Source organism: Dermacentor andersoni, chromosome 10 (genome assembly GCF_023375885.2).
Source record: "Dermacentor andersoni chromosome 10, qqDerAnde1_hic_scaffold, whole genome shotgun sequence".
In the NCBI taxonomy this organism is placed as follows: domain Eukaryota; kingdom Metazoa; phylum Arthropoda; class Arachnida; order Ixodida; family Ixodidae; genus Dermacentor; species Dermacentor andersoni.
The window spans coordinates 21,318,519-21,344,225 of NC_092823.1; the positions used below are offsets into that span (position 1 = coordinate 21,318,519).

Below are 25,707 nucleotides of genomic sequence, written 5' to 3' on the forward strand. Positions count from 1 at the left end.
ACAGAAGTCTGAGGTGTTCCTGATTCTATTAGCGATTACCTTAGTGAATAGTTTGTAGGCTAGTGGCAGTGGGCTGATCGGTCGATAATTTTTGAAGTCTTTGGCGTCGCCTTTCTTATGGATTAGGATTATGTTAGCGTTCTTCCATGATTCCGGTACGCTCGAAGTCATGAGGCATTGTGTATACAGGGTGGCCAGTTTCTCTAGAACAATCTGCCCACCTTCCTTCAACAAATCTCCTGTTACCTGATCCTCCCCAGCTACCTTCCCCCTTTGCATAGCTCCCAAGGCTTTCTTTATTTCTTCCGGCGTTACCTGTGGGATTTCGAATTCCTCTAGACTATTCTCTTTTCCATTATCGTCGTGGGTGCCACTGGTACTGTATAAATCTCTATAGAACTCCTCAGCCACTTGAACAATCTTATCCATATTAGTAATGATATTTCCGGCTTTGTCTCTTAACGCATACATCTGATTCTTGCGAATTCCTAGTTTCTTCCTCACTGCTTTTAGGCTTCCTCCGTTCCTGAGAGCATGTTCAATTCTATCCATAATATACTACCTTATGTCAGCTGTCTTACGCTTGTTGATTAACTTCGAAAGTCCTGCCAGTTCAATTGTAGCTGTAGGGTTAGAGGCTTTAATACATTGGCGTTTCTTGATCAGATCTTTCGTCTCCTGCGATAGCTTACTGGTATGCTGTCTAAGGGAATTGCCACCGACTTCTATTGCACACTCCTTAATGATGCCCACAAGATTGTCGTTCATTGCTTCAACACTACGGTCCTCTTCCTGAGTTAAAGCCGCATACCTGTTCTGTAGCATGATCTGAAATTCCTCTATTTTCCCTGTTACCGCTAAGTCATTGATCGGCTTCTTATGTACCAGTTTCTTCCGTTCCCTCCTCAGGGCTAGGTATCATAGTATATACCTAAGCTGAAGCACCTTATTACTCCATCTTTGATAAAGATTTCTTAGTCTACGAGATGGGTAAATTCACGCTTGAGGAACACTTCCGAAATGCCTGCTTCACACGCAAGCGGTGTCCGCTGCTGCTGTTATCGGCGCTGAGAACAATGCTGTTTTAGGCACCCGTGATTTTATAGTTCAGAGCGAAGAAATAACTGCGCTTCGTGATCTTCTTTAAAGGAGAAATACCGCTACTATTTGGCGTGTGCTCCACTTATCGGCCATCGGATACGAGCTTCCGCTAACCATACCACTCACCTGTTCATCGTATAAGCTTCAGCATACTTTCGGAACTTGCAGACACGCAGTGACAGAGACCTGTATCTGCGCATTGCACAAACTGACGGCAAGAGAGGACAGTTTTCTTTTTTTTTTTTTTACTCTGCGCGCTTAATCTCCCTGAATTACCAGACGAAGTGCGCCGCTGAGAACCTCTACTCGGCGCAGCGCCACCTCTCTGCGATGCGGACAAGTGTCAAACCACGCTCCGTGTGGGTTGGTCGTCACACCTGCTCTTCTAGCCACCACCATCCTGTTGTTTCTATGCGGCCGCGTCTCGCGAGGCGTACGGGCGCAGAATCGCAGAACACTATGAGAAATTTAAAGTGCTATGCACTTATAACTAGCGCTTAAGGTGAGTTTAAACAAAGATAAAGGGCGTTTCAATAGTTCCTGGCCACCAACGCGAGTTACAACGTAGCCATCACGAGAATTCACGCTGAAGTGCTATCCATGGATGCCGCCATGTTGGGCAACGCTATTTATCAGCATGCTTAAAAATTTTGCGGTGAAACCGGCCAATCGCGCTGGCGCGCATCGGGGCTTCCTGGGGCGTCGATGATTGCATGCAACGGTGCATTGAAGCGCCCCGGTGCGAACTGGTGCGATTTGCTCACTTCGCCATCGCATCATCTGTGCTCGCGCCGCGCTTCCACGCGTGCGACCTGTCCTGCGCCATCAGCGCGCGCTAGAGGCGCGTGGGCGCGAGCTATCGCGTAGCGGTACTAGTACGCGTAGTGTGGCCTTTACTCAACAAAATTGGAGGCTCTGTCTCTTTTTCAAGTCTGGCAAGCATGTCCTTTTGAGCAGTACGGGTCCGCGTTCTTAGTGTTTAGCTGCTCATTTCTTGTCACTGCCATCTCGAGGGGAAAATTTGTCCCGCCAATGGGAACGTGCTCTCAGGGCGCAGCAGGCGGTGAGTTGCGCGCACCACTCCCTACAAACCACATGCCAGGTAGCGGAACTTCAACCTCCTCACCGTCTTATCCGACCTCCATGAACAGCGCGTTCGCCATTTGATGAGAGCAGCCGGAGAAGAGAGCGCGCACCGTCATGCCGTGTGATCGTGCAGGTGGCATTAGCGTAGCCTGCGTGTGGCCTCGTGACACAGCGGCAGAGCATGCTAGCTCCATTTACAATTCCGTGTGTTACGCAAAGAACAAGCCCAGGCTTGGCACTTGCCCATTCCTGTCGCAATGTATTAGCGAGACACATAAGGTATAAGGTACCGCAACCCGTTCTCAGGGTTTGTCGCCGTTGCCAGTTGAGGCTAGTAGCGTGCACACTTCGAACAGAAATACTGTTGGTGCGCCAATTTTGCGGTGTGCTCCAACGTGCGGTGTGCTCCAATTCCAATCTAGCTTCTACTCGGGTGCTATGGACACTGCATAGCAGCGATGCGCACGCACGTCCCTCGTTGGTCCCAGCTTCACAGTAACACCGCGTGCGATCGCGGACACGACAGAGACCCAGTGGTAAGCAAGCCAAATGCTTTAACTAGTCTTCCCGATAGAAGCGCTTGCTTTCGCGACGCCTAATGAGCAGGAAGGGTGCACGCTCAGAAGAAGCAAAGTTATTCAACTCTGTCTCGAGCTTACATCAGACCCGCGTTTGATGGAGTGCTCACGACACCAGAACCAGTAATAACAAAACAAAACAAACGTTTTATTGGGTATTTACAACTAATATCGCGTGCTCCCGAAGTGCTTGAAGAAGAAGCAGGGAAGCAAGAATCGGAGGGAGTCACCTGCTTTCAGTGCTGCGGCCTCTGGTGTCTGCCGTTTGCTCCACGGTCGTGGTTCTCGTGAGATACCGATTACAGCTGATTGCACTCCGGTCGGTCTACCGGCGTCATCTGCGCGGCACCTTCCTCAGGTGTGGATCCCATTCAGCAACACCTCTCCTTGATAACCGTTTGGTGTCACTCATTAGTATAGACACAGATAAGGGGCAAGGTATATCAGCGTGTGACGTAACGGGACAAGCAACGCACGTCCGCTGTTTCCCGCAAGCTTAAGTTGAGACGCATAAAAATTGGAAAAAAAAACAAGCATCCACGTTCTAGTTTTTCGTCCTTGCACCCAACTATACTACAGATGAGTTAGTACTTGCTCTGCCAAGTCGCTGTACCCCACGTGTGCACATGTTATAATTGTCATTTCTTGTTGTTCTTGTCATTTGTAAGCCGAATCGGAAGTAAGCATTAGTGTTACCCGAGGACCACACTCAGGACTGATGCGGATTATTTTCTGGGGTGCGGCAAGCATATATTCTTGCACATATATATTATGATCACGTGCACCACTTTGTTACGCGCGAACTAGGCCGTTTATCACCCTTTCGGATGAATGGGGCTGCTTACTTTAGGTCGCGAAGGTGAGCGCAAGAGCGGCCAGCTGGTTGGTCAACTCAGCGTCGTTCTCTTCTTACTTCCCCCACTTGGGACCACAAGCACGTTCACCGGTCTTCGTTTTCTTCATGTGTAACAATATTATGAAAAAAAACTGATAAGGTTCCTGTTCTTGCATGTTATTGTGATTGTACTTAGGTATCTGCTTTCTTTATATAAATACGTTTCATTAAAACTTACGCACTGCAATCTCTTCCTCGAATGTAAACTAGCAAGGCTACAACGTTGTGGTAATACATGCGATATTTACGTATGTAATACACAAGCCGAATCAGTAAAACGCCATCGTGACAACTATAGGTGTTTAAAGAAACGTGTTTTTTTCCAGCTGTCCACGAAAAACCCGGACCAGGAGAAGAGAGACAAAGAATTCGAAAAAGAAGTCGAAAAAACTTGGGCTGAGTATAAGGTGCGTTCCTTTTGTAGAAGTTGTGCTAAAAATGTCAAAATGGAAATTAGACCTCATTACGTCCCGATAGAGGTGCACCCGCAGATAGAAGCTACAGCTACGCTATTTTTGGCTTTAACCAGAGATGCGCATATGCATCTGTGAGATCACTTTTTCTTAAGTCTAAAAATAATTGGTGAAAGTTTTCGCCTAGCGGAGCGTTCAATCGCAGATTTTCAAGTGCATTTTTAGTTGTTATGTTTCATATGTGACTACTTTTCCTTTCCTCCTGCAAGTGGAAAAAGAAGGGTCTCTTGTTTAGGGTGCGGTCGTATTATGAGGTAGCAGTGTACTTTAGTATAGCCGACGAATTCCCTGTAAAATTGAACATTCACAAGAAGGTTGCAATGTGAGCTTTAATCTCGGATGAAAGTGTTCCTTATATTGATTACACTTATCAGAACTTTCGATGCCATGTTTTATTACCTGCACCTAATCAAACAAGCTGTTACTACTATAAAAGAAATACTTTCATTCTGCGCACGCATCTGCATGCCTTTGCAATTTTAGACCGAGTATGCGGGTATAAGTAAATAGTTTTTCTGGACAAAAGGAAAAGAAACAGTTGAATAATCAAAAAGCAGAAAACTAATTTTCTAAGCGAGTTTTTTTGCCATCGTAGATGGCCACTTTAAATAGGATTGCGTCAGAATGCTGACCATCCACCAATAAGAAAAAATGAACATGCCGTGCGGCATAGGTAGCACTTTCAGAGATCTGATGCATTTCATTGTTCCATTAGGGTTATCATTATTTGGATTGATATTTCACGCTTTTTACAGGATGTTTCTGTTTCCCCTTGTACCACTAGGTAATCCATGGTCGAGCAACTAGATCATCGGCCTGTTGCACTGAACAAAGCATGTTGAAAAGCAACCACTGGACAAACTTTTCTCGCTGAGTGGGTGGGTGGCAGGAGATGTATGCCGCCATTTAATTAACTTTGGCGTCAACATGGGCCATTCGATATATGAGCTTGGGCATGTGGTGCATTTTTATGCGCATCTAGCAAACAACTTGCGTTCCTTTGCATATGCCGATCTCCAATTGAAAAACAATACTATTGAAAAATGTGTATGGTGTTGAGCAGTATTGAACAACCTTCCTATGTATTCAGCGAAATATGGCTTAATGTGCTTTCAGACATGACACGCACGAGATTCGCGCGGGTGCCAACACACGGTGCAGCGCGTGAATGGTGATGGACGAGAGAGGAGCGGAGCTGCATAAAGACCTCACACATGACGCGTTGCCGCGGAGGCAGTAGGGTGTGTCTCTGCATTTCCTTAAAGCGATTTGTATTCACGTCGACTTTCTTCACTGGATGCCTCCTTTAACAATTTAAAATGTGGCATTATGCTCAGGGTACTCCACCCAGTTTCCGGGGCCAAGTATTTCTCTACGCGTGTTTGTATGCAACCAATTTTCCGCCTCCCATGTTGACTGGTTCGCTCCTGGTCGAGTATGTAGCGCATCTGGCTACAGTGCTGAGACAACAGGTTTGAAGGCCATCAGTCCGAACAAATTGGTTCTCCGAGTGTGTATCAATGTGCACATACGTCCCACTTTTCAACGAACCTCTTTCACATCGATTTCGGTCACCCTGCATGCAACACCGGCTAGGCACCGCTGATCGAAGAAAATCTTTGACGCCAACTTGTAGCAGTCGTTAGGTGCCACTCGGCATCTACTTACTGTCTTCCATGATCCATTAATAGCAAACTTGGATTACAGGTTAACCCAAGTAACGCAGTAACGTACGTATTTGCTGTAATCACTACTCTGCAATACCACTCTGCAATGCTGAGTGGAATCGGACCCATGTCCTGAAGGACAAGAACATGACGTTTAGCAGGCAGCGTCAGAAATGCACTGGTTATGTGCTGCATTTAAAAGAAAGTCTCTCACGAAAACGCATTAGCAAGCTCAGCCATGAACGCACTGGGTCAGCGCCGCACTTTAATTATTGTTGGCCACGTGGGTGACTGAGGATGTGTCACTGGGTGTGCGGCAAGCCAGGGAACAATTATCAGTGTTAGCAGACACTTACACGCCAAGTGTGTTGTCTCTGAGGCCGTCAACGCAATTATTGGTGACGCCACTTGGAGGCGCAGCATGTCCAAAATCAATCGAGAGAAACCCGGTTGCCACGTGACGCGGTTCTACGCTTTGGCCCGCACTAGAGTGCCATGCATTTCGGAGGCTACGCTCTGGTTTGAGAGTGGCGGTGATAGATATCGCCGCATGTTTTCAGAGAAAAGCGAAAGATTACTCGTTTTTCAGTACACGACTCATACACGACTCTTTTGAGCGGTGGCACTACGTTGCCTCTCTACATTAATTCAATGGTAAACGCATAACAGTCGATAGTCTTCGTGAGACGGGTTCTGCGGATACTTTTGTTATACAGCATTGAAAAGGTTTTTTTATTTAGTTTGTTCGACAGGGACTTCTGATTCTTTCTCATCATTTCCTGTATCTTTTCATCGCTATAAACGTCTACGTTGGAAGAACGTCTAAGTTGGAACCCTTGCGCTACCTGAATGTAACACGTGTAGCTTTAATGGAAATGACGGATGACTATTAGATTAGCCATATCCACAACTGGGGGGCGACTGGTCCTCGTTTCGGGGCACTACAATCATATATTGCTGCTGACACTCTATCGCGTTTGGAGTATGCCTTTAAGAGAACTAAAAGACAGCATTTTGCTTGTCAGAATCTATGTACAAATCATTGCCATCGGCTAGGAACTGCTGAAAATTGGAATTTGAGCTGATACCGGCTCAGTCGCTGCCATTTATCACATGCTTAACTAAGAACCTTCAGCATTAGGACACAACTTGCGGTTGTGAAGCTCTCGCGCAGGGCATCGATGCAAAAATAAACTTCTAAAACTGCCACGCCTCAACAAGAATAATTGCTCGCACTCTGCGATATCTACGCATGAATAGAATGATCGAGTGTAGTTGCGCAATCAAAATCGAAAAAGGAATTATCCGAAAGACAAGTTATATTGCTTGGCAACTATTTAGCCTAAAAACTACGAAACACACTAGTCCTCTCAGGGACAGGTTACTCATAAAAATAATATACAAGGGAAGTAGGTAATAAACATCCCCATTTGGTTGCCGTGCGTACAAAGGATTAATACGGCACTATCTAGACATTTTCAGGTAGCGATCGGTGCCACTGCTGTTGCGCAAGATCGTCCGGCATGATCCCATAGTCGAGTGAACCTAGATGTCGCCCTATCTGGTGCGACTCGAGACAGCGTCGCAAAGGTTTTTGACGGAATACCTATCGGCATACTGACTTGCACAACGTCGCATATTTGGCGTACCAGGCTTCCTCGAACACTCTACCTCCAGCTGTCTGTTTTTTGCTAGTTTATTATGCGCCGTCGCACGAACGATTCGTTGACGCGGTGGCGGCTGGCGGATGCGTCGGGAAGTTTGTGACGTTCAGCAGCATGGTGTCCAGCGTGGTAATCTGGTTGCTTCCTTAGCTTGAACAGTGTCACTTCCTTTATTTCTTGCACTGCTTTTTTGTGCACACATTACGCACTGAAGGGCGGCATCTCACGCCCTGTGTTGGAAATGGACTTTTGTTGCTACCATGTTGGGGAGGGCATTATTCCTGTATTTCCTAATGCTATTGGTCTGCGAGCGGCCGGCTAGCGCAATACAATCGCTTTCCCGCGATTCTCGGGTGATTGTGCAGCAGTGACTTGTTAGTTGTATTGCAAGGTCACCTTAGTAAGTTGCGCGGTAACGCCTATAGCTCGTCATGGTTTCTAGACACGGTCTGTCACATCATAATTTTCCCAACGAAGAATTTCACTACCTTCCAGCACGCCTACGATTACGACGAAGTGGGAAATGTGGGCGCTAGCTCTGACGATCCACTTACTTATACAAGTGGGTGACTGAAAATAACCCAAAGAGTTTATTCCTATTAGTTGACATGGTCGGCAAGTGGGTTAAGAAGCTGTAGTAATGCTGTTGGCCTTGTCAGTGGTATCTTCTCGCGCTGATAGTCTCCGCGTGTCTTAATGCAATGAGCGATGTTAGGGGTAAGATGTGAGCAGTAGTACTTATCTTGCATCATCAGTGGCAGAAAAACCAAGGTACACAGCTGTCGGATCGTCATGTAAGCATCCAGCCCTTCCTGGCTTGATAGCACGAATGGCGTAAAGTTATCCTTTCCAATGGCGCTGTTTTGCTACAAAAAACTAAGAGAGCCTTCGCTTTAATACACTTAGGCGAATGTCCTTCCGTGTACATGACAACACTACTTAATTTTCGTGTCTGCTCTGTGCGGTTCGGCGAAGTTTTCGACGTTTATTATTTCAAGAAAGGTGCTGTTCGCTTGTTCGCTGGCTGGCTGGTCAAAGCCTGCTCAAAGGTTGCTCAAAGCCCAGCCGCTCAATACAAATTACATTATACAATACAATACAATGCAGCCTGAAGCTTCACCGCTACTCCTTGTCTGAAGGGCCCTTTAAGTTCCCCAGCAAACGCCAGTTGCAATGGTCGCTTATGACGTGTCATAGGGCTACGGCCAAAATTCTGCCAAAGCCACATTCAATGGCAGCGTACTCTTCTTCCGTAGTAGAGTAGTTCACGTTCTCTTTAGGTAGCGGCTTCTTAGCGTAATTTGACGTAAGCGGTACCTTCGTAGCCGGTTTTTTCTTTCCGCTAGCATGACGCGAGGCTTTGTCTACGTGCGGCGGTGTTCACTTTGGTATAGGCGTTGTTATGGAAGTATGAACCAGTGTTTACTGCAGGCGTCGTTCCAGCTTTTGAAATGGTTCGACCTTCGTCGTTTATCATTTCAAATTAACTTCTGATCTTGTTAAACGCGCCAGAAGCACGGTGATCAGAGAGGTCATTTTCACAACGCCTATAAGCTCACAGGGCCAAAACCTGCGTACTGTCTTCTTGTCAAGAGGATGGAGGAACTTTTTCACGACAGTTGTCTTCTGAGGGCCAGGACAGAGTCCAGACTTCCTTATCATGGAACCTAGTAGTAGGTCTTTGTACTCATTCTTTGCAGCATCAGGGTTAGCTCAGATAACTTTATTGCATCAAGTAGAGCTCGAAACCTCCTCAAGTAATCGTAGAATGTAATGGTAGAATGTAGTCATACAAGTCGACGAGACAAGTTTTGTACTTAAAGCCTCCCTACACCGTATCCATCACGGGCTGGAACGTTACGGGCGCCGATCGAAGTAGGAATGAAATGATGTTTAAGTCAAATAGGCCGCATAGCTGGATGAAACAGGGGTTATCTTTCTATGTCTCGTCCTGTTTCGTTGGCGAGTAGGCTGTCTCTAGATTTTCGATGAAACTACTTGCCACTGTAAAGGGACATCAGTGCGTCGTCAATTGTACGGAGGTCATACACGTTCTGTTTCATGATTTGTTAAAACGACAATATTATAAACAGTCGCTGGGCTGCATCTTTCTTTTTCATTATTACGAAAGGAAATGCCCACGCACACTTGGACGGCTGGAAAATTTCCGCAGCGTTTGCTATACTTGTTCGATAATAGTCTATCGTTCTTGTCTTGAAACATGATGCGGGATTTTATGGAAAGCTTTAAGATGAAAATAAAGTACATATATTTTAGCAACAAGCTTTAGTTGTTCTGGCGTATTCCCAAGAACACTTTAATTAATGTCGAAACATTGAGCTGTTCATTGGACTGGCGAGGTTGGTAGGATTAAGTTCGAAAGTACGGACGTTTTTCTGGCTGCCCTGTCTTCTTCCGTGTATGTGATCTTTAGAGACTGTAACATTAGCCAAAACGCAATTTCTTCCTTGCATCCTGAACGCGCATATTTACCACATTAGCGTCAACTGTGTGACTAAAAACAATACAGTGGTAATTTTATTCCCCCTTTGATTCCCTATTCTATCTATATCATTGTGTATATTGTGTTTTCAGCCCCAAAACCCCCCTTTTCAGCTGATGGTTTTGTCAGTTTTTATGTCACTCTAACCCACTAGAAATCTTGCCAATGGCAAGCCGAATATTATCATAAACAATTTCAATGACAACCAAGCATAAAAGCACGCTGAACGTTTGGCTCATCTCTGGTCCGGAAGGTAGAGCTCATTTTGACCGTACAAGAACTATCCACCACCATTTCCACAGGACCTGTTGCTAATAGACTTGGTTCCAAACATCAGTCCGTTTAGAACAAACATATATCCATGTCAGCAGAGAAAGAATTGTCAAAATGTTCTTACCGGCGAAGATTTTGCTATTCCAAAAGCCACTGAATCAACGAACTTTCGATGTGGAAATATGCGCCATTAACTGTGCTGGATGCTTAGTGTTACTTTTCTACATACCGCATTTCGATGGGGGCGAAATGCGAAAACGCCCGTGTACTTAGATTTAGCTGCATGGTAAGGAACCCCAGGTGGTCGTAATTTCCGGAGTCTTCTACTAGAGCATGCCTCTTAATCAGAAAGTGGTTTTGGCACGTAAGACCCTAAATTTTTTTTCTGCATACGAACCTATACTACTCAATGGAAGAACTTGCGACGTAAAATTCTGAAATATCGAGATTCTGCTCATGTGTCATTGGTTTCACAACTTTCTTGCGGAGTCCGCTCGCACTAAGTTTCCAATAATCACTCCAACCTACGTGGCTCATCTTATTCCGTTTTATCAAGGAAATATGGCCACCTTCACTAAACAACGGCTTAGTGGCCTGCATGTTTTAGAAATTGGTTATTTACCCTGACCTGGCACAACAGGGGCACTATAACGTAAAACTATTCCAATATGTTTTCATTCTAATCTCCTGACATCACATTTTAGTAAGCGCCAACGCAAGCACTGGGCAGTCACCCGCAGGGTTGTCTGAAAAGACCAATCAAACGCTCTCCTCGGTCATAGGAAGTCACTTTTCTTTTCTTCAAGAACGAATAACATTGCCTACACAGAGCGGCGTGTCATATGTAATTGGCTGACAAGAGGCGAGGAGCACGCTGAAGTGGAGAGGGATTCGGCAGGGCTGAGCCACTGCACTGAAAGCCGATAACCACATGAAGAGGGTCGTGCCGGCGTCTGCGACTGGTTCGCTTTGCCTGACTTAGTTTGCCGTGGCTCGTCGAAAATCGCTGTGGCATGCAACGGAAGCTTGCTTGAATGACGATAGAACGGATCCTCAACAGTGGAGAGTTGGCATAATGAGGTCGTAAACATGCCGAAAGTGCTTGAAAACGGTATACGGCCACGCATGAAGTTTTATTATACGCAAATAAACCCATACTCTCCGGCAGGTGCGATTAGCCAGCGTCTGAGCAATCGGCGGCAGCCATCTTTTATTCCTTTCGGAACGGGGCAGCCTGCAGCTATACAGAATAAAATTAGTTTTGTTCGATATATTAATGCATCTGTAATGCGTACACGTGGCTTTGACGCGGTGAGTTCTTGCGGTTTTGTGACGTCACGTGACTGGCAAGTGAAGTGGGTGCTGCCCGAAAACTTTTTACCAATAGCCGAGGACTAATGGCGAAAAGGTGTCGAATCAGAAATAACGTTTTCTCCTTTTTTTTCGGTGAACTCATGCATAATCAGCGTGTACATGTCATACCAGATGAGGGGCTATCGCGGTTTTCGTGACGTCGCGTGAAAGACAGGGTAAGTGGGGGTGGTCCAAAAATGTTTTTGACCAATCGCTGAGGGCTGATTACTGAATCGGAATAGAAAAGTTTGGAATAGTTTTACGTTATAGCACCCCAGAACTGCTCAGTTATCGAACATATACGTAACTAAAACATGGCATGTGGTGCCTATCTTTACTGCTTTATTGCCTATTATATGCGCCTGAAGAGTATTTTTAGTGCCTAAGCAACTGGTCTCGAGCAATATTAATGCCCTCGTTCAGGTGTTTAAGGTGATGTTCATTGGGAGAGCCTTTGCTTTTCGTCCATGCTATTGGACGATTACCCAGGCCACGCAAACTTCACTGTGTATCAGCAGGTGCTTATCGTTCTTCACGATGTCTTGAATGTCCGCAGCTCCTTCTGCACAGAGAAAAAGCAGACTAATGGCCAGGCGGGATACGAACTCGATATTCAAGCACATTGAAGGCATAATGACATAGAATCCTACTTATGTGGTATCGCTCGCTGTGTGCAGAGGGTTATTTGCACACTCTCTTTTTAAATTCGAGGGCTGTGGCCGTGTAGCCTTAGAAGGTACGTGCCGATTGTTACGTCCCTAGAGCTTTGTTGCAAGATTAAAAGGTAGCTAGATTGTCTAGTTATGAACTGTACAAACCCTCTATGCACATTTCAGTAGACGTTCTTATGTTATCCCCAGCTGTATGTAACCTTAGCTTTCGGATGACGGAGTAGTCAGCTACCGTGTCAACTTTAGCGGTGACTGTGTGTCTCTCGCACAAAGAGATTCAAGCCTGTAGCTCTTGGTCTTGCATTGACGTTAGGCTGGGCCGCCGGAAAACGGCTGCATCGTTTCGTCTAGCTGCTGTTACGTCGCGTCGTCTCAACAATTTCGACCGCGGTTTATTTGCTTTGAAGTTTTGTGTACCCACCGTGGTTGCTCAGTGGCTATGGTGTTGGGCTGCTGAGCACGAGGTCGCGGAATCGAATCCCGGCCACGGCGGCCGCATTTCAATGGCGGCAAAATGCGATAACACCCGTGTACTTAGATTTAGGTGCACGTTAAACAACCCCACGTGGTCGAAATTTCCGGAAACCTCCACCACGGCGTTCCTCATAATCAGAAAGTGGTTTTGGCACGTAAAACGCTCTAATTTAATTTTGTAAGCTTTGTCTGGATATCGGAGTCTCACACTGCTTCGTCTGGAAGGTTCTTGTGGCGCCATCATTGGCGGAAGAGTATCTTCGATATATCGCCTCGTCAAGCCGTTTTCTGGGTTTTAGTACACGGCCCTCAACATCTGTAGTTTCCGGCTTGCGATGTTGGGATAAGGCGAATTTGATTTGATTTGAAGATTGGAGGATCGCCATATCAAGAAACCGCAACCGCATCTCCATCGGTTGTAGTTATTGGCTGCAAAGTATGGAGGGCTAATGGTCCAGCCACGGGTTTGGCCACTGTACGACGCACAACATTGCGAGAAGTAGCTGTGTTGCGGCTGCCAACGGGAAGTTTGTCTAATTGTGTACCGAGTTGCTGCAATGTAGTCGGAAATGTCATGGGGGCGTTCGCCTTCTTTTGACGTGGCTCCCTTAAGGCAAAGCCTCGTAATTCAATCTTGCGGCATTGTCAGTGATGGTAGATGTGGCCCATTTTTCTGATGTGATAACATAGCACACAGTGGTAGAGGGTGCGCAGAGGTAAAGAACTTACGCGTGGTTACCGGGGAGGGGGCTGCGGCAGGCTGCGCTTCCTGGCGAAATAATTTCTACATTGCCGGGTGCTGGCATGGGCATGGTGGGGAAGCGCGTGGTGTGACGGGTGACGGTGGCATAGGTCATCATCACGATTCAGGCTCTAGCATGAAAATTATATCTGATAGCTAAATTTGTTTGACAATGTCAGCGACCAAACTACCTGAAGGTATGGGTTAGGGGCCAGCCCCTGCGGCTCCTCTTCTACTGTTCTTATAGTCTCGCACACGTAGTCGCTGCTTGCGCTTGCGCTTCGGTCCTGTCTAGAGCGTCTTCTAGGGGATGGCTGCGTCAAAGGGAAACTTGCCGACACTATTTGATACGCTCTCTATCATTACGACGAAAACTTGGCACTTGACATGGTGTATCAAAAGAATGTACTTTTTACGCTCTGTAATGCCGGTATCATTACGTCTTTGTGTAACAACGATGCTCTGATGTACATGTAGAACATAAGGCTTCTTTGTTCAAACGCCTTCGTCTGAATGCTCGCTCAGCCTCATTGGCGTATCCAACGGGAGGGGGGGGGGGGGCAAAGTAGGTCATTAGGCCCGTCCACTTTTGAAAACAGGGAATACGTAGGGTGGAGTCCCGACCAAGATTCCTCGAATGCACAGAAAGCCGCCTGATGCCCTGGTAATGGGGCTCTGTGCTCTCCACCAGCTGCATGCGGAGTCTCAGCCACATTAGTGCTGCACCGCACTGATAACCAGTGCGTAAACAGAGGCTTTGCAGCAGCTAGTTTGTACAACCGGAATCAGCTGGCGCCACCGGCGCACCGAACGCTTTTGAAATCTCTGGCCTTTGACGCAAAAACAAGTAGCATTACTCCATCGCGAAAGCGTAGCTGGCAGCGTCTGACAAGCGCCGTTTGCTGTACGATGTATGCTGTCGCGCAACGTGCAACATTATTCTGTACAATGTGGAGATTTAGATGAAAAACATATGCTGTGGTCGGATGCAAGAATTGTGATGGTGACATTAGGCAATGTTAAACGCAGGTGTTACAAAACGCACGCGCCGCTAATGCATCAAGACTGCCCGTGCCCGAGGCCATTTTTGTGCTTGCTTCCCGTATCGGACGATTGCCATTACCTCGTATTCGTACACAACTGAAACAGGAGAGAAACGTTTGCATGTACTTTGGTAAAGAAAAAGAACAATCAACGAAAGTTGATTTTTATCTTGGAGATATCCGCGGTTTTATGAAAGAACTAAAATTACACGATAGGTACAGTCTAAAATAAACTGAACGTTTTGGTTGGTAAATATAGGCATAGAGTTGCAGTAATTATTATTCATTGAATTACTAAGCGTGCTTTGCTCTCCTATGACGTTTGAAAGCTTGAAGCGGGGCTTTCATTTATAAAACGCTTGAATTACAGCCAAAGATATGCCCCAGTCACAGGGGCACTTTGGATCGTAATTGAGCCTTATTGTTGGAGCTCTAACGCTTAAAGTGTAACTGAGTAAGTCCGAAGCAAATAATAAACGTACCTAATTGGTAGTAAAAGTAGTTGCGCAATACTTTTTCAGAAAAACAACTTTTTGATTTTTTTTAGTTTAGGTAAAGACGAGCCACGTCCGCCAATACTGATCATTCCAAGCTAGAAATTACAAGCATGGTGTCAATATACAGACGGGGATTTCCAATATTTTACATACATGAAGCATGATTTATTTTGCCCCATCGGTTGAAATGACCTTTTAAAGGGTTATTTTTTCGGCTCTGTGTCTTTTTGTTGTATCTCGTTTTCTAACATACTGAACTAGATGCTGCTTACATTGGTCTCGGAACGAAATCGGGTTGTTCGATCCCGACATGCACACCACGACCGACTCGATTCGGATCGACGTTCGATCGCGATCGAAACTGATTGCGCACGTGACCTCGACGGGCTCCATCGCGATCGATAGTGCCCGTGTGAGAAAGGTTTAACTATGAAACAACACCCGCTTGGGGGCATCGAGTTAGTACAACCAAAAAAAAAATCAACCTGCAGCTATGAAGTCAATTACACGAAACTATTGCGTCCACGTCGCTCTGGTAATTTCTGCAGTGATGATTGTACTAGTATCGTGGCGAACCCTTACCGTATGTAAGAAACTAATATACGAACGGACGACATGTCAACACATAAGCTGACATGATTTTTCGCACGAAGCCCTTGCATACACATTCGAGGCCGTCAAGCGATGCGCCACAGGCTGGGCAACCACTTCAAAAATATCCCGCTGGGACCCACCTGTATTTTTTTTTCCACAGCACATTCCTCCTTATAGCTTTCATATTGTGCATAAAATATTGAAGGTTCTATATGATTTACAAAACTGATTAAAAGGCATTTACACTGTGCGGGTTCAACTGTGTCACTAAATCCATTCGACTGGTATAGCCCTCTGATACGCAAGTGCGTCAGACAGCTAATTCACCAATACCGAATTGAATAAATTTTGTATTCATATTTAGAACCCAGCAGTGAATGAGACAAATCGACTGCGTAAAAAACGCGCAAATATCGAAACGACTGAGCTCGTTCATGCGCGACTGAACAAATCGCTTCCATATTTCCGGGCTTTCGGAACAATCAATATTTCATGGCAGCTTTAGAGCACTTCAAGGGCGAAAATGTGGTATTTGACCTGCAGAAGGCTCGGGCAACTGGCATCGCCGTGTTAACATGTGGTCAACCGCGTTCCCGAGACTATATCTATGCTACCACGAACGTCAAGACACACAACCAATATGGGACCAATAGGTGGACGAAGTCCATTTTCGTGCTATAAGACTACGTTGCTTGTGTTATTTTGAATCGTGCTTTATTTGTAAGCTTCCAATCTGAAGGTAATGATAATTTAGGCTGTCATAAACCGTTATGTAAACATTAAAGGAAGGCGATCGTATACTGACATTTTTGATTACGAATACTATCAAATATTGACTCGAACAGAAAAACGCAGATGCCCATATATACAGCAGGAATATTTATTTCGGTGTAATTCGGAACACGTTTGTGCTAAATAGACAGTAAACAACCACGGGCAATCATGATTGTGTTACCTGCAAGATAACTACAACCATCATGAAAAGAACTGCACGAATAGCCTCTTCACACCTTTAGAGTCTGGTGGCACAAGACTTTCCAACAATGACCGACTGCAGTATGACCGACTTTCGAGAAACGCAAAAAAGAATATTTGATGAGAAAATACCAGAAGTTATGAAACAGGAAAAGAAAAAGCTTGTTAGCTGTTTCTATGCCCCAGACGCAATAAAGGGTCTCTTACAAGCAAAACATCACTGGTTATAATGTAAAAGATAAAACTATGCTAGAAAGACTAATTGGCAGGCAATATTTTTGTAAGAACGGCCGCACATATTTGCTAGTCAGAACCATATGAAAGCAACAGATGATAAAGAAAAGTAAAGAAAGGGACAAGGGAAGTTATTTGTAGTTTCCAATTGAAGATTCAAAATGAGAAGCTACAGGTAATAGGGGAAAGAAAGCTTGCTAACGGTTAGATCCGGACTGACAAGCTCCGCATTACGCGCGACCTGCACTACCGATTATGCTATGGCGACGGCAGTTCCCACTGTTCATGTATTCTTGGGTATTTATGTATGTACACAAGATTTAGACCGCGGAGCGTAAACGAGGGCCACAATTTCTCCGCAAAACCGAAAACAAAGCTTGCATTACCGATTTTATTTCGGCATTCCTTGAAAACTTTGTGGTTGTTCTACTTCCGATAAGGATAACTTGCGATAAGTTTTTTTTTTTTTTTTGAAGACGGGGAACAGTAACCCTATGTTAACAGTCGGTTGCTTCGAAATATTTGGTTTGTTTTCCACATTCGAAAATACCGCAATACGTATCCCAAACTTCGTATATTCGCCCACCCTATACTTTTAGTAAAGCCAAGCCTTCTATGGCCTGCAGGTAAATTCATTGTTTCCCTTCAGCTGCAGGAGCAATAGACCAACAGGAAATGCCTAGGTGAATGATTTCTTTCGCATTAGCGTATTATTACGGTGTTTCAGAACATCTACGTTCTTAACGCACTTCACTGTTATAGGGAGAATATTAGTGACTTTGTTGTCTCACTTCAGTGACAAGCTTTGGAAAATATTGGCAGCGCTAGACTGTAATGGTTTACAATTTGCGATCGAAAACCAGGTCTATGAATCGCAAAGGTAGCTTTCACTGAAGCATTTTTCAGCTTTAATCCATCGGGTTAGGCAATCGGGCCATCCGCAAGGGAGGCAATCTTTACAGCACGTGCCATCTGGGACGGTTCTGACTTTGCCCCACCCAGTAATTAAAGTGAGCTTCTGCATAGCATCCAATGAGTATATTGCGATAAATGAACATTTCATTAACACATTAAACGAAAGAACACGTCATTGTTTATTGGTCTGCGGCCACTGAAGCGACATCTACCTTGCCCCTTGCCACGTGTGCACCGGCTCGCTCCACTCACCATGGCAGGAGCCCTCCGTGTGTGGTTTTATTGTAAAGCAAAGGACAAATTAACACTTACGCGAGAGGCAAAATGGCCAAATTATATGCAGGTTTACAGCAGTGCAACTTCTTTTGTTGGTGTGTCGTCACTGCCAGAAAGGTAGCGGCGGCAGAGTGATCCCAAGCGACGATGCGTAGAGCGAACATCACTTCCCAATCCGCCACAACTCTCTCTATTTGTATACATATAGTTTCTGCATGATCCACTTATTGCAGTAGCACACAAAAGGAACACGAACAAATGTTTTTTTTTTTGCGACATTTCGGCCTGACTCTGGTTTCCATCACTCATACTCTCTATTTCTCTCTCTCTCTCTCTGTCTCTGTATATACATATATATATATATATATATATATATAGCAGGGGCGTAGCCAGGGGGGGGGGGTTTATGGGGCTTCAGCCCCCCCCCCCCCCCGAAATTTTTTCGTGCTGTCCATTCACCGCCGACCAAAGCAAGCCCCGGCGCCGGAAATCATTCTGGATTTTGTCTAGAACGTCTTTTTCACGCTCAAAAAGCCATTTCACCGCGAAAATTTCCAACTCGGGCTGGATTTCGCGGCAACGCCCATGCACCGGGAGTCACATAACGCTAGCAGCCCCATCCGAGCACAAAATTTCAAGGACCTTTTGATGGCGAACGGGCTGGCGCGGCGTCTGGCGGAGGCCGCGGAATCTACACTCTATCATGGAATCTACGGAGCGCGCGGATGTCAATTCCGAAACTTTATGGGTATAAAGTTCTCATAAACTTTTGATGTGAAAGGTGCATTGGTATTTCAAAACATGTGCTTTAGATTTTCAATTGCGGAACTTTGTAAGTTTAATTTTCCCATAAATATATGACGCCAAAGGTGCATTACCTTTTCCGAAGTTGTGCATTACCTTTTCCAAAGTAACACATCGGGCCATACAACGAGACAAGGCAAATCAACACACTATCCGACAAGTTGTACAAAGCCCGCAGCGAGGCCCGATGGGCCGGAGCGTTGTGGTGGTTCATTCCTGCCGCCATGTCACATAAAAAAATATCAAAATATTTTCACCTGCGCCAAAGCATCCAGTGAAGACACTAAAGCCAGCCAAGGTAACTAGGTTCTTATTTATTTTTTCTACTTTGACTTCTAATCGCGAGGACACATTGATCACCTTCAAGTTTTTTGTTCTCACTCCCCTGCCCGCGGGCTGCGAGAGCCAGCCAGAGCGCATGCGTTTTTCTCGTGTTGTCCCGACCAGCGCGCGGCGCACTTCGGTGCACATTCGGGTTTCTCTGGCCGAGTGCATTTTCGTCTGGCAGTTTTAGACGCTTTCTGGCTAGCAGACGAGAAAAAGAAACAATGGTCGCTCGCCGCCATCACTGTGGGGACGACGGATTGCACCGCGTTCGCTTGAGCGCAACCTCTCCAGAATGTCTTGCCTCGCCGGTGTAGGATACCGAGCAGTATGCGCATGGTTCTTGGTGGACCAAGCGTCTCGTGTTTTCTTCGATATTCCTTTAATAGCCACATTAGTTTCCCAAAGTAGGCATTCGATTGTGACCAACATACTTTCCTTTGCGTTTTCTTTTTCATTATGGTGCCCCCGCCCCACAAAAGGGAAAAAAAAAACGTTGAGGCGCAGCGAATTGTCGCGTGATGAAAGTTCTATTTTGTTATTTATTTTGCGGAAAGTAATGGGCCATGGGACGCTTCAGCTGCGGATACTCTTATTATATTATTGCAATAGCAATTATATGGAGACTCTAGGCGCATTCCTGCCGTCGCCGTCGCCCTCATGTTCCGCATAAATTCTAACGGCGATAACATCGTGACCGTGCACCGCATGCTGTATGTGCGAGTGAAAGCATGTGGGGGGTGAGGGCGAATGGGTGAGCCGACGATGGTGGCTCAGTCTTGCGTGCGCAAGGGAGAAAAGTGAGGAGCAAGCGCGCCGCCTTCGGTCGCGCACAATACATCGGGGGGAGTGGATGGAATGGGGGCGGGATCTAGGATTCCTTGAATCTGTGATTGCGTAACGTGTTTATTTGCCTTGTTTGACCCATTATATAGCGTGACTCTTTCTTAGATACGTAGATTTATTGGAGACTTATACGTATGTTTTGTGTATACGTGCAGTGAACTATGTTTCCAGTGGCAATTTTTTCCCGTTATCAAGCTGTGTCTTCGCATTTGTATATTCCATTGTATCTTCGCATTTCTAATGTACGAGGGCAATCAAATGAAAGTGAGCCTACCCACCCCGCGCAATTATGGTTCTGTTCATTATCTGCAAGGCCTGCGCGTAGCACACAGGCATCTGTGATTTACAAAAGTAACACGCAGGTTTGAGGATAAATGTTCTTTAACGCTTTCATACACTGGGATGAACATGGTTGCGTGACGTAATGGATGCTCCAGAAGTGGAGCAGCGTAGTGCCGTGAGGTTTTTGACAGCTGAAGGTGTTTCCCAAAAAGAAATTAAGTCACCGTGTGGCTGCCGTGTACGTCGAACATTGCATTTCATTGGCCACTGTGAAGCGTTAGAACAAACGTTTCAAAGAAGGACGTGAAAGTTGCAAAGACGATCCCAGACCGGGCGAAAGCCATCGTGCAATCACACCTAACAAAATTGCAAAGGTTGATGAGCTGATGACACAAGAACGGAGGATAAGCATCGATGAACTGCCAGAGCGTGTGAACATCGCTCACGGTTCGGCTCACCGTCACCGTTCACGCCGTAATTCATGAACATTTCGGCTATCGGCTCTTCAGTGCCAAATAGATGCCCAAGATTTTGGACCACCGCCAGAATACGGAGATGTTCGGCGCTGCCTTCACTCATCTGATCCGGTACGACAGTAAGGGTGACGATTTCTTGTCTGCAATTGTGATCGGAGACGAACCATCATGCCACTACTACGAGCCTGAATCACGACAGCAAGTCTTATAATGGAAACATTTGAATTCACCACCCCAAAAGAAAGCAAAGGCCGTCATTTCCGCCGGACAGGTATTTTTGACTTTTATTTTTCGATTGTCAGGGGCCATTACTGATAGAATTTGCTAAATCTTGAGAGACTATCAATTGTTTCCGATATTGCTAAACGCCGGATCGGCTGCGTGTCGCAATCAAGAACAAACTACGTGACAAATTGACGAATGGGGTCATCTTGTTCCACGACAATACCCGTCCCTACGTCGCTGATGTGGTTAACAGAGGGCACGGAGGCACCGACAAGATGACAGGCTCACACTTGTCTTTTTTCACCCTGCAGTTACTCGCTGCCTTCATCCCCGGTTTCCGGTGCGCTGTTCCACTGGATTCGTATGGCGAACCTATCGTTCATGGTTCTGAGGCCGGCAAATTCGGTGAGCCTGTTCCCGCCACACTTCGCCCGGATCAAAGCCGCCATCAAATCTACATCTGGAACGACACCCCATTTGTATCTTCGGCTCATCACTGCGCAACCGCGACAGCATCAACAGCGCCAGCAGCGGGACGCTTAAAGCCAAGCAACACGCTCTGGGCAGTCAGAGGGCACGGAGGCACCGACAAGATGACAGGCTCACACTTGTCTTTTTTCACCCTGCAGGTCAGTTACATTTCCAAACTGCCACTTCTTTGCTTTAAATCTAGTAATCGCTTCATTGTCGTGCTTCCGTGCCCAGAAGCCTTGAGTGACCCGTTCTGTTCCTTGTTTCTTTCACTGTGTGGTGACGTGGAAAGCAATCCTGGCCCATCCAAGGACGATGTCCTTGCTGAAGTACTTAAAACCGTGAGGGACCTAAATGAAAGATCTATTAGAATGGAATCTGTACAAAATTCTATGTCGGAGACAATTCATGAGCTGAAACAACAGCAAAAAACCGTTTCAGATGCTATATCTGACATCGATCAAAGACTGCAGCACGTGGAAAGCCAGACGGCCATCCTTGATGAATGGAAACAGGATGTCAGCTTATTGCGCGACAAGATTGATGGTGTCGTAACTGACACGAACACGCTTCGTGCACGACTTGATGACGCGGAAGATCGCTCACGTCGCGACAATCTGGTTTTTTTTGGAGTACCGGATACTCCAACAGAAAATTCAATGCAGTCAGAGGAAAAAGCCCTGGATTTGATAAATAACACTTTAAAACTTAGTTTAACTTGCGACCACATAGTGCGTGCACATAGGATTGGTCGCTACAGTCAGCAAAAATCACGGCCGATAATAGTTAAGTTTTCCTCTTATAAAACCAAAGAACAAGTTGTGTCTAAGCGCTCTCTTCTAAAAGGAAGCAGCCTGACTGTGAGCGAAGACTTCTGTGAGGCAACGCGAAATATAAGACATAAGTTAACGGAATATGGCAAGGGACTAAATGTACCCTACAGGCTACGTTACAGAAGACTATTCGTGGGAGAAAAATGTTACGGCTACGACCTAGATAACGATGTTGTCTACGAAATAACGCCACGAAACAGAAATTCCGATCCTCGAATTCTGCGCTCAGGTCGTGTCTTGCAGAACTCGCGATAGCGAAACGCAAGGGGAGATGCTTGCACTTCATCGAAACATGTTATTTCTGTTGTATTCACTAATATTCGCAGTATATTTAACAAAAGGGACGAATTGTGTTCTCTGGTCGATGACACAGATGCTGACATAATAGCGATAACTGAAACTTGGTTGACTAACAAAATAACGAACGAAGAATTGTTTCATTGCCGTAAAAGATACGTTGTGTATCGGAATGACCGTACTGACAGAATAGGGGGCGGTGTATTACTTGCTGTTAGTAAAGACGTTGAGTGCTTTAACGTACCGATAATCACTGAAATTGAATCTATCTGGTGTTGTTTAACCATTAATTTCAAAAAAATTATCTTAGGCGTCTGCTACCGGCCACCCTCGAATAGTTCGTTTTGTGATCACCTGCATGACTGTCTAAATCAGTTAACAGTAAGATTCCCGGGAGCAAAGATAATTCTTATGGGTGACTTTAACTTTCCTAACATAAATTGGTCAAGCACATCTCCCTTCTCTAACCCATCATCCAGTGAGGCTAATCAATTTATCGCTATTTGTTCTGACTTTACCTTAGTACAAACGGTCCTTATTCCAACACGTGTAACAGGCACTACGTCATCATTACTTGATCTCGTCCTGACATCATCAGCTGATATTATATCCCCGATAACGCATTTACCTGGCCTTAGCGACCACGATACATTACATTTTACACTCACGATATCACTACCACTGAAACGTAAACGATTTAAGGAAATAAAAAATTATAAAAAGGCTAACTTCTCGGCAATAAACAACGAACTTGCTTCCTTTCTTGACACGTTTCTACTTGGCCATCTTGATCGTTCTGTCGAGACAAATTGGCGCCTCTTTAAAGACAAAGTATCTGATCTAGTAAATCGTTATATTCCAGTCCGACGTATATATTCAAATAGTAACGCACCGTGGTATAACAGACACCTTAGCAGACTAAGTAACAAAAAGAAACGCCTATTTCGTATCGCTAAACGGTCACTAAATCCTGAACGCTGGTTCTCATACAAATCTGCTGCCGCCACGTACTTTTCAAATTTACGGTCTGCAAAATTTTCCTACTACAACGTTACCCTTCCCAAGCTACTGAAAACTAACAGTAAGGCATTCTGGAGCTCTATGAAAGGAGATAACACTAGAAAGATTACTCTAACTTCACTAACTGGGAAAGCAATCGCCGACCACGCATGCGCTGACGTGCTAAATGACACGTTCGTACAGGCCTTTTCGCCGTCTACGCATGTTACTCCTCCTCCTGAAATACGGCCTAAAAGATACCCCCACATGGATCCCATAGCATTTAATAGTAACGGTATTAAATCGATTATAAATAAATTACAATTGAAATCGTCATGTGGTGTTGATGGAATTAACATTAAATTTTTACACAGTACTAGTGAGTACTGCTCGATAATTTTAGAATTACTTTTTTCTCAGTCGCTTCACAACGGCATATTGCCTTTAGATTGGAAAACGGCTAAGATCGTTCCAATTCATAAATCTGGCGATACGCATAACCCTTCTAATTATAGGCCCATTAGTTTGACTTCAGTACCCTGTAAAATAATGGAGCACGTAATTTATTCTCAGGTAATCAATCACCTTGAATCTAACAACTTCTTTACCTCTAGCCAACATGGTTTTCGTAAAACATTCTCCTGTGATACCCAGCTTCTTTGCTTTACTAACGACTTGCATTCCAACTTGGACGCAGGATTTCTTACGGACTGTATTTTTCTTGATTTCGCTAAAGCTTTTGACAAAGTACACCACACATTACTGCTATCTAAACTAAGTGCACTAAACATTGATACTAATGTACTTAATTGGATAAAAGCATTTCTAACACACCGCATGCAATTTGTAAGCGCTAATGAAGTTAATTCAACTCTAACCCCAGTTATATCAGGTGTTCCACAAGGGTCTGTGCTTGGGCCGCTGTTGTTTTTAATCTACATTAATGATCTACCTGATAACATTTCGTCTAAAATTTGTCTTTTTGCAGATGACTGCGTAATATATCGTAAAATTACTAATGACACTAATATTTCATCTCTTCAGGACGATTTAAACACACTGCATAACTGGACTATAAAATGGCACATGCAGCTTAACGTCAAGAAGTGTAAATCAATGCGAATATCCCGTACTAATGAAGCTTGTCCTGTCTATTTACTTAATAACATTCCTTTAGAGAGCGTAATAAATTACAAATATCTGGGCGTCCATATAACCTATAACTTATCCTGGAAGTACCATCTCGACTTTATAACGAGCAAAGCTAATCGCACACTTGGATATCTTCGTAGAAACTTCTCGCTCGCACCATTATCACTCAAACATTTGTTATACACGACATATGTCCGTCCACAGTTGGAATATGCATCATCAGTATGGGACCCACATCATGCCACCTCAATTAACTGCCTTGAAAGTGTCCAGAATCGCTCCGCTCGGTTTATACTAGCTAATTACCATCGTACAGCAAGCGTAACACAAATGAAGACTACTCTGAACCTACCTTCGCTATTAACCCGCAGGAAACAATCACGCCTATGCTTATTTCATAAGATTTACTACCAGAACGCTGCGCTTCGGTCGGCATGGATTAACCCAGCACCATTCATCTCCTCACGTAGAGATCATACGCATAAGGTACATGTTCCTCGCTCCAACACACTAACACATTCGCAATCATTTTTACCTAAAACATGCAACGAATGGAACGGTCTGCCAGCATCTATTGTTAATATAAGTAATCCTGTTCAATTTAGAAATGCTTTAGTTAACTACATGTAAATCATTAACCTTGCGCTCGATACATCATGTGACTTGTTATTGTATAAGTACTATTTTTTCAAGTTAACTATGTATGTATTTACCTATCATTCCCAACCTGTATATTGAAGTGTATGATGAAATTTGTATGGTGAACTGCGACTACTATTTTTGTGTAAATTAGTGAGCTAGTGTTATTTTCTATTTTTACTTATACTGTGCCTTTCCTGTATATCATTTTTTACTTCCTTTATGTAGCCTCTCCCCTCTATAATGTATATTTACTCTGAGGGTACTGTAAATAAATAAATAAATACAAAACTGTCAAAGTTCAAGCGGGGAACGCTGCAACATCCGCCATACAGCTCAGACCTG

The 25,707-nt window shown here is 44.9% G+C and overlaps 1 protein-coding gene across 2 annotated transcripts in view; it reads left to right on the top strand.

Moving 5' to 3' along the window:
* Positions 1 to 25,707, top strand: part of LOC129380699 (uncharacterized) — a 207,096-nt gene that overhangs the window by 151,372 nt on the left and 30,017 nt on the right. For both annotated transcript variants that reach the window (XM_072285016.1, XM_072285017.1), the window contains exon 10: positions 3,987 to 4,067. In XM_072285016.1, coding sequence (XP_072141117.1) covers positions 3,987 to 4,067 — 81 coding nt within the window. The remainder of the gene's footprint in view (positions 1 to 3,986; positions 4,068 to 25,707) is intronic.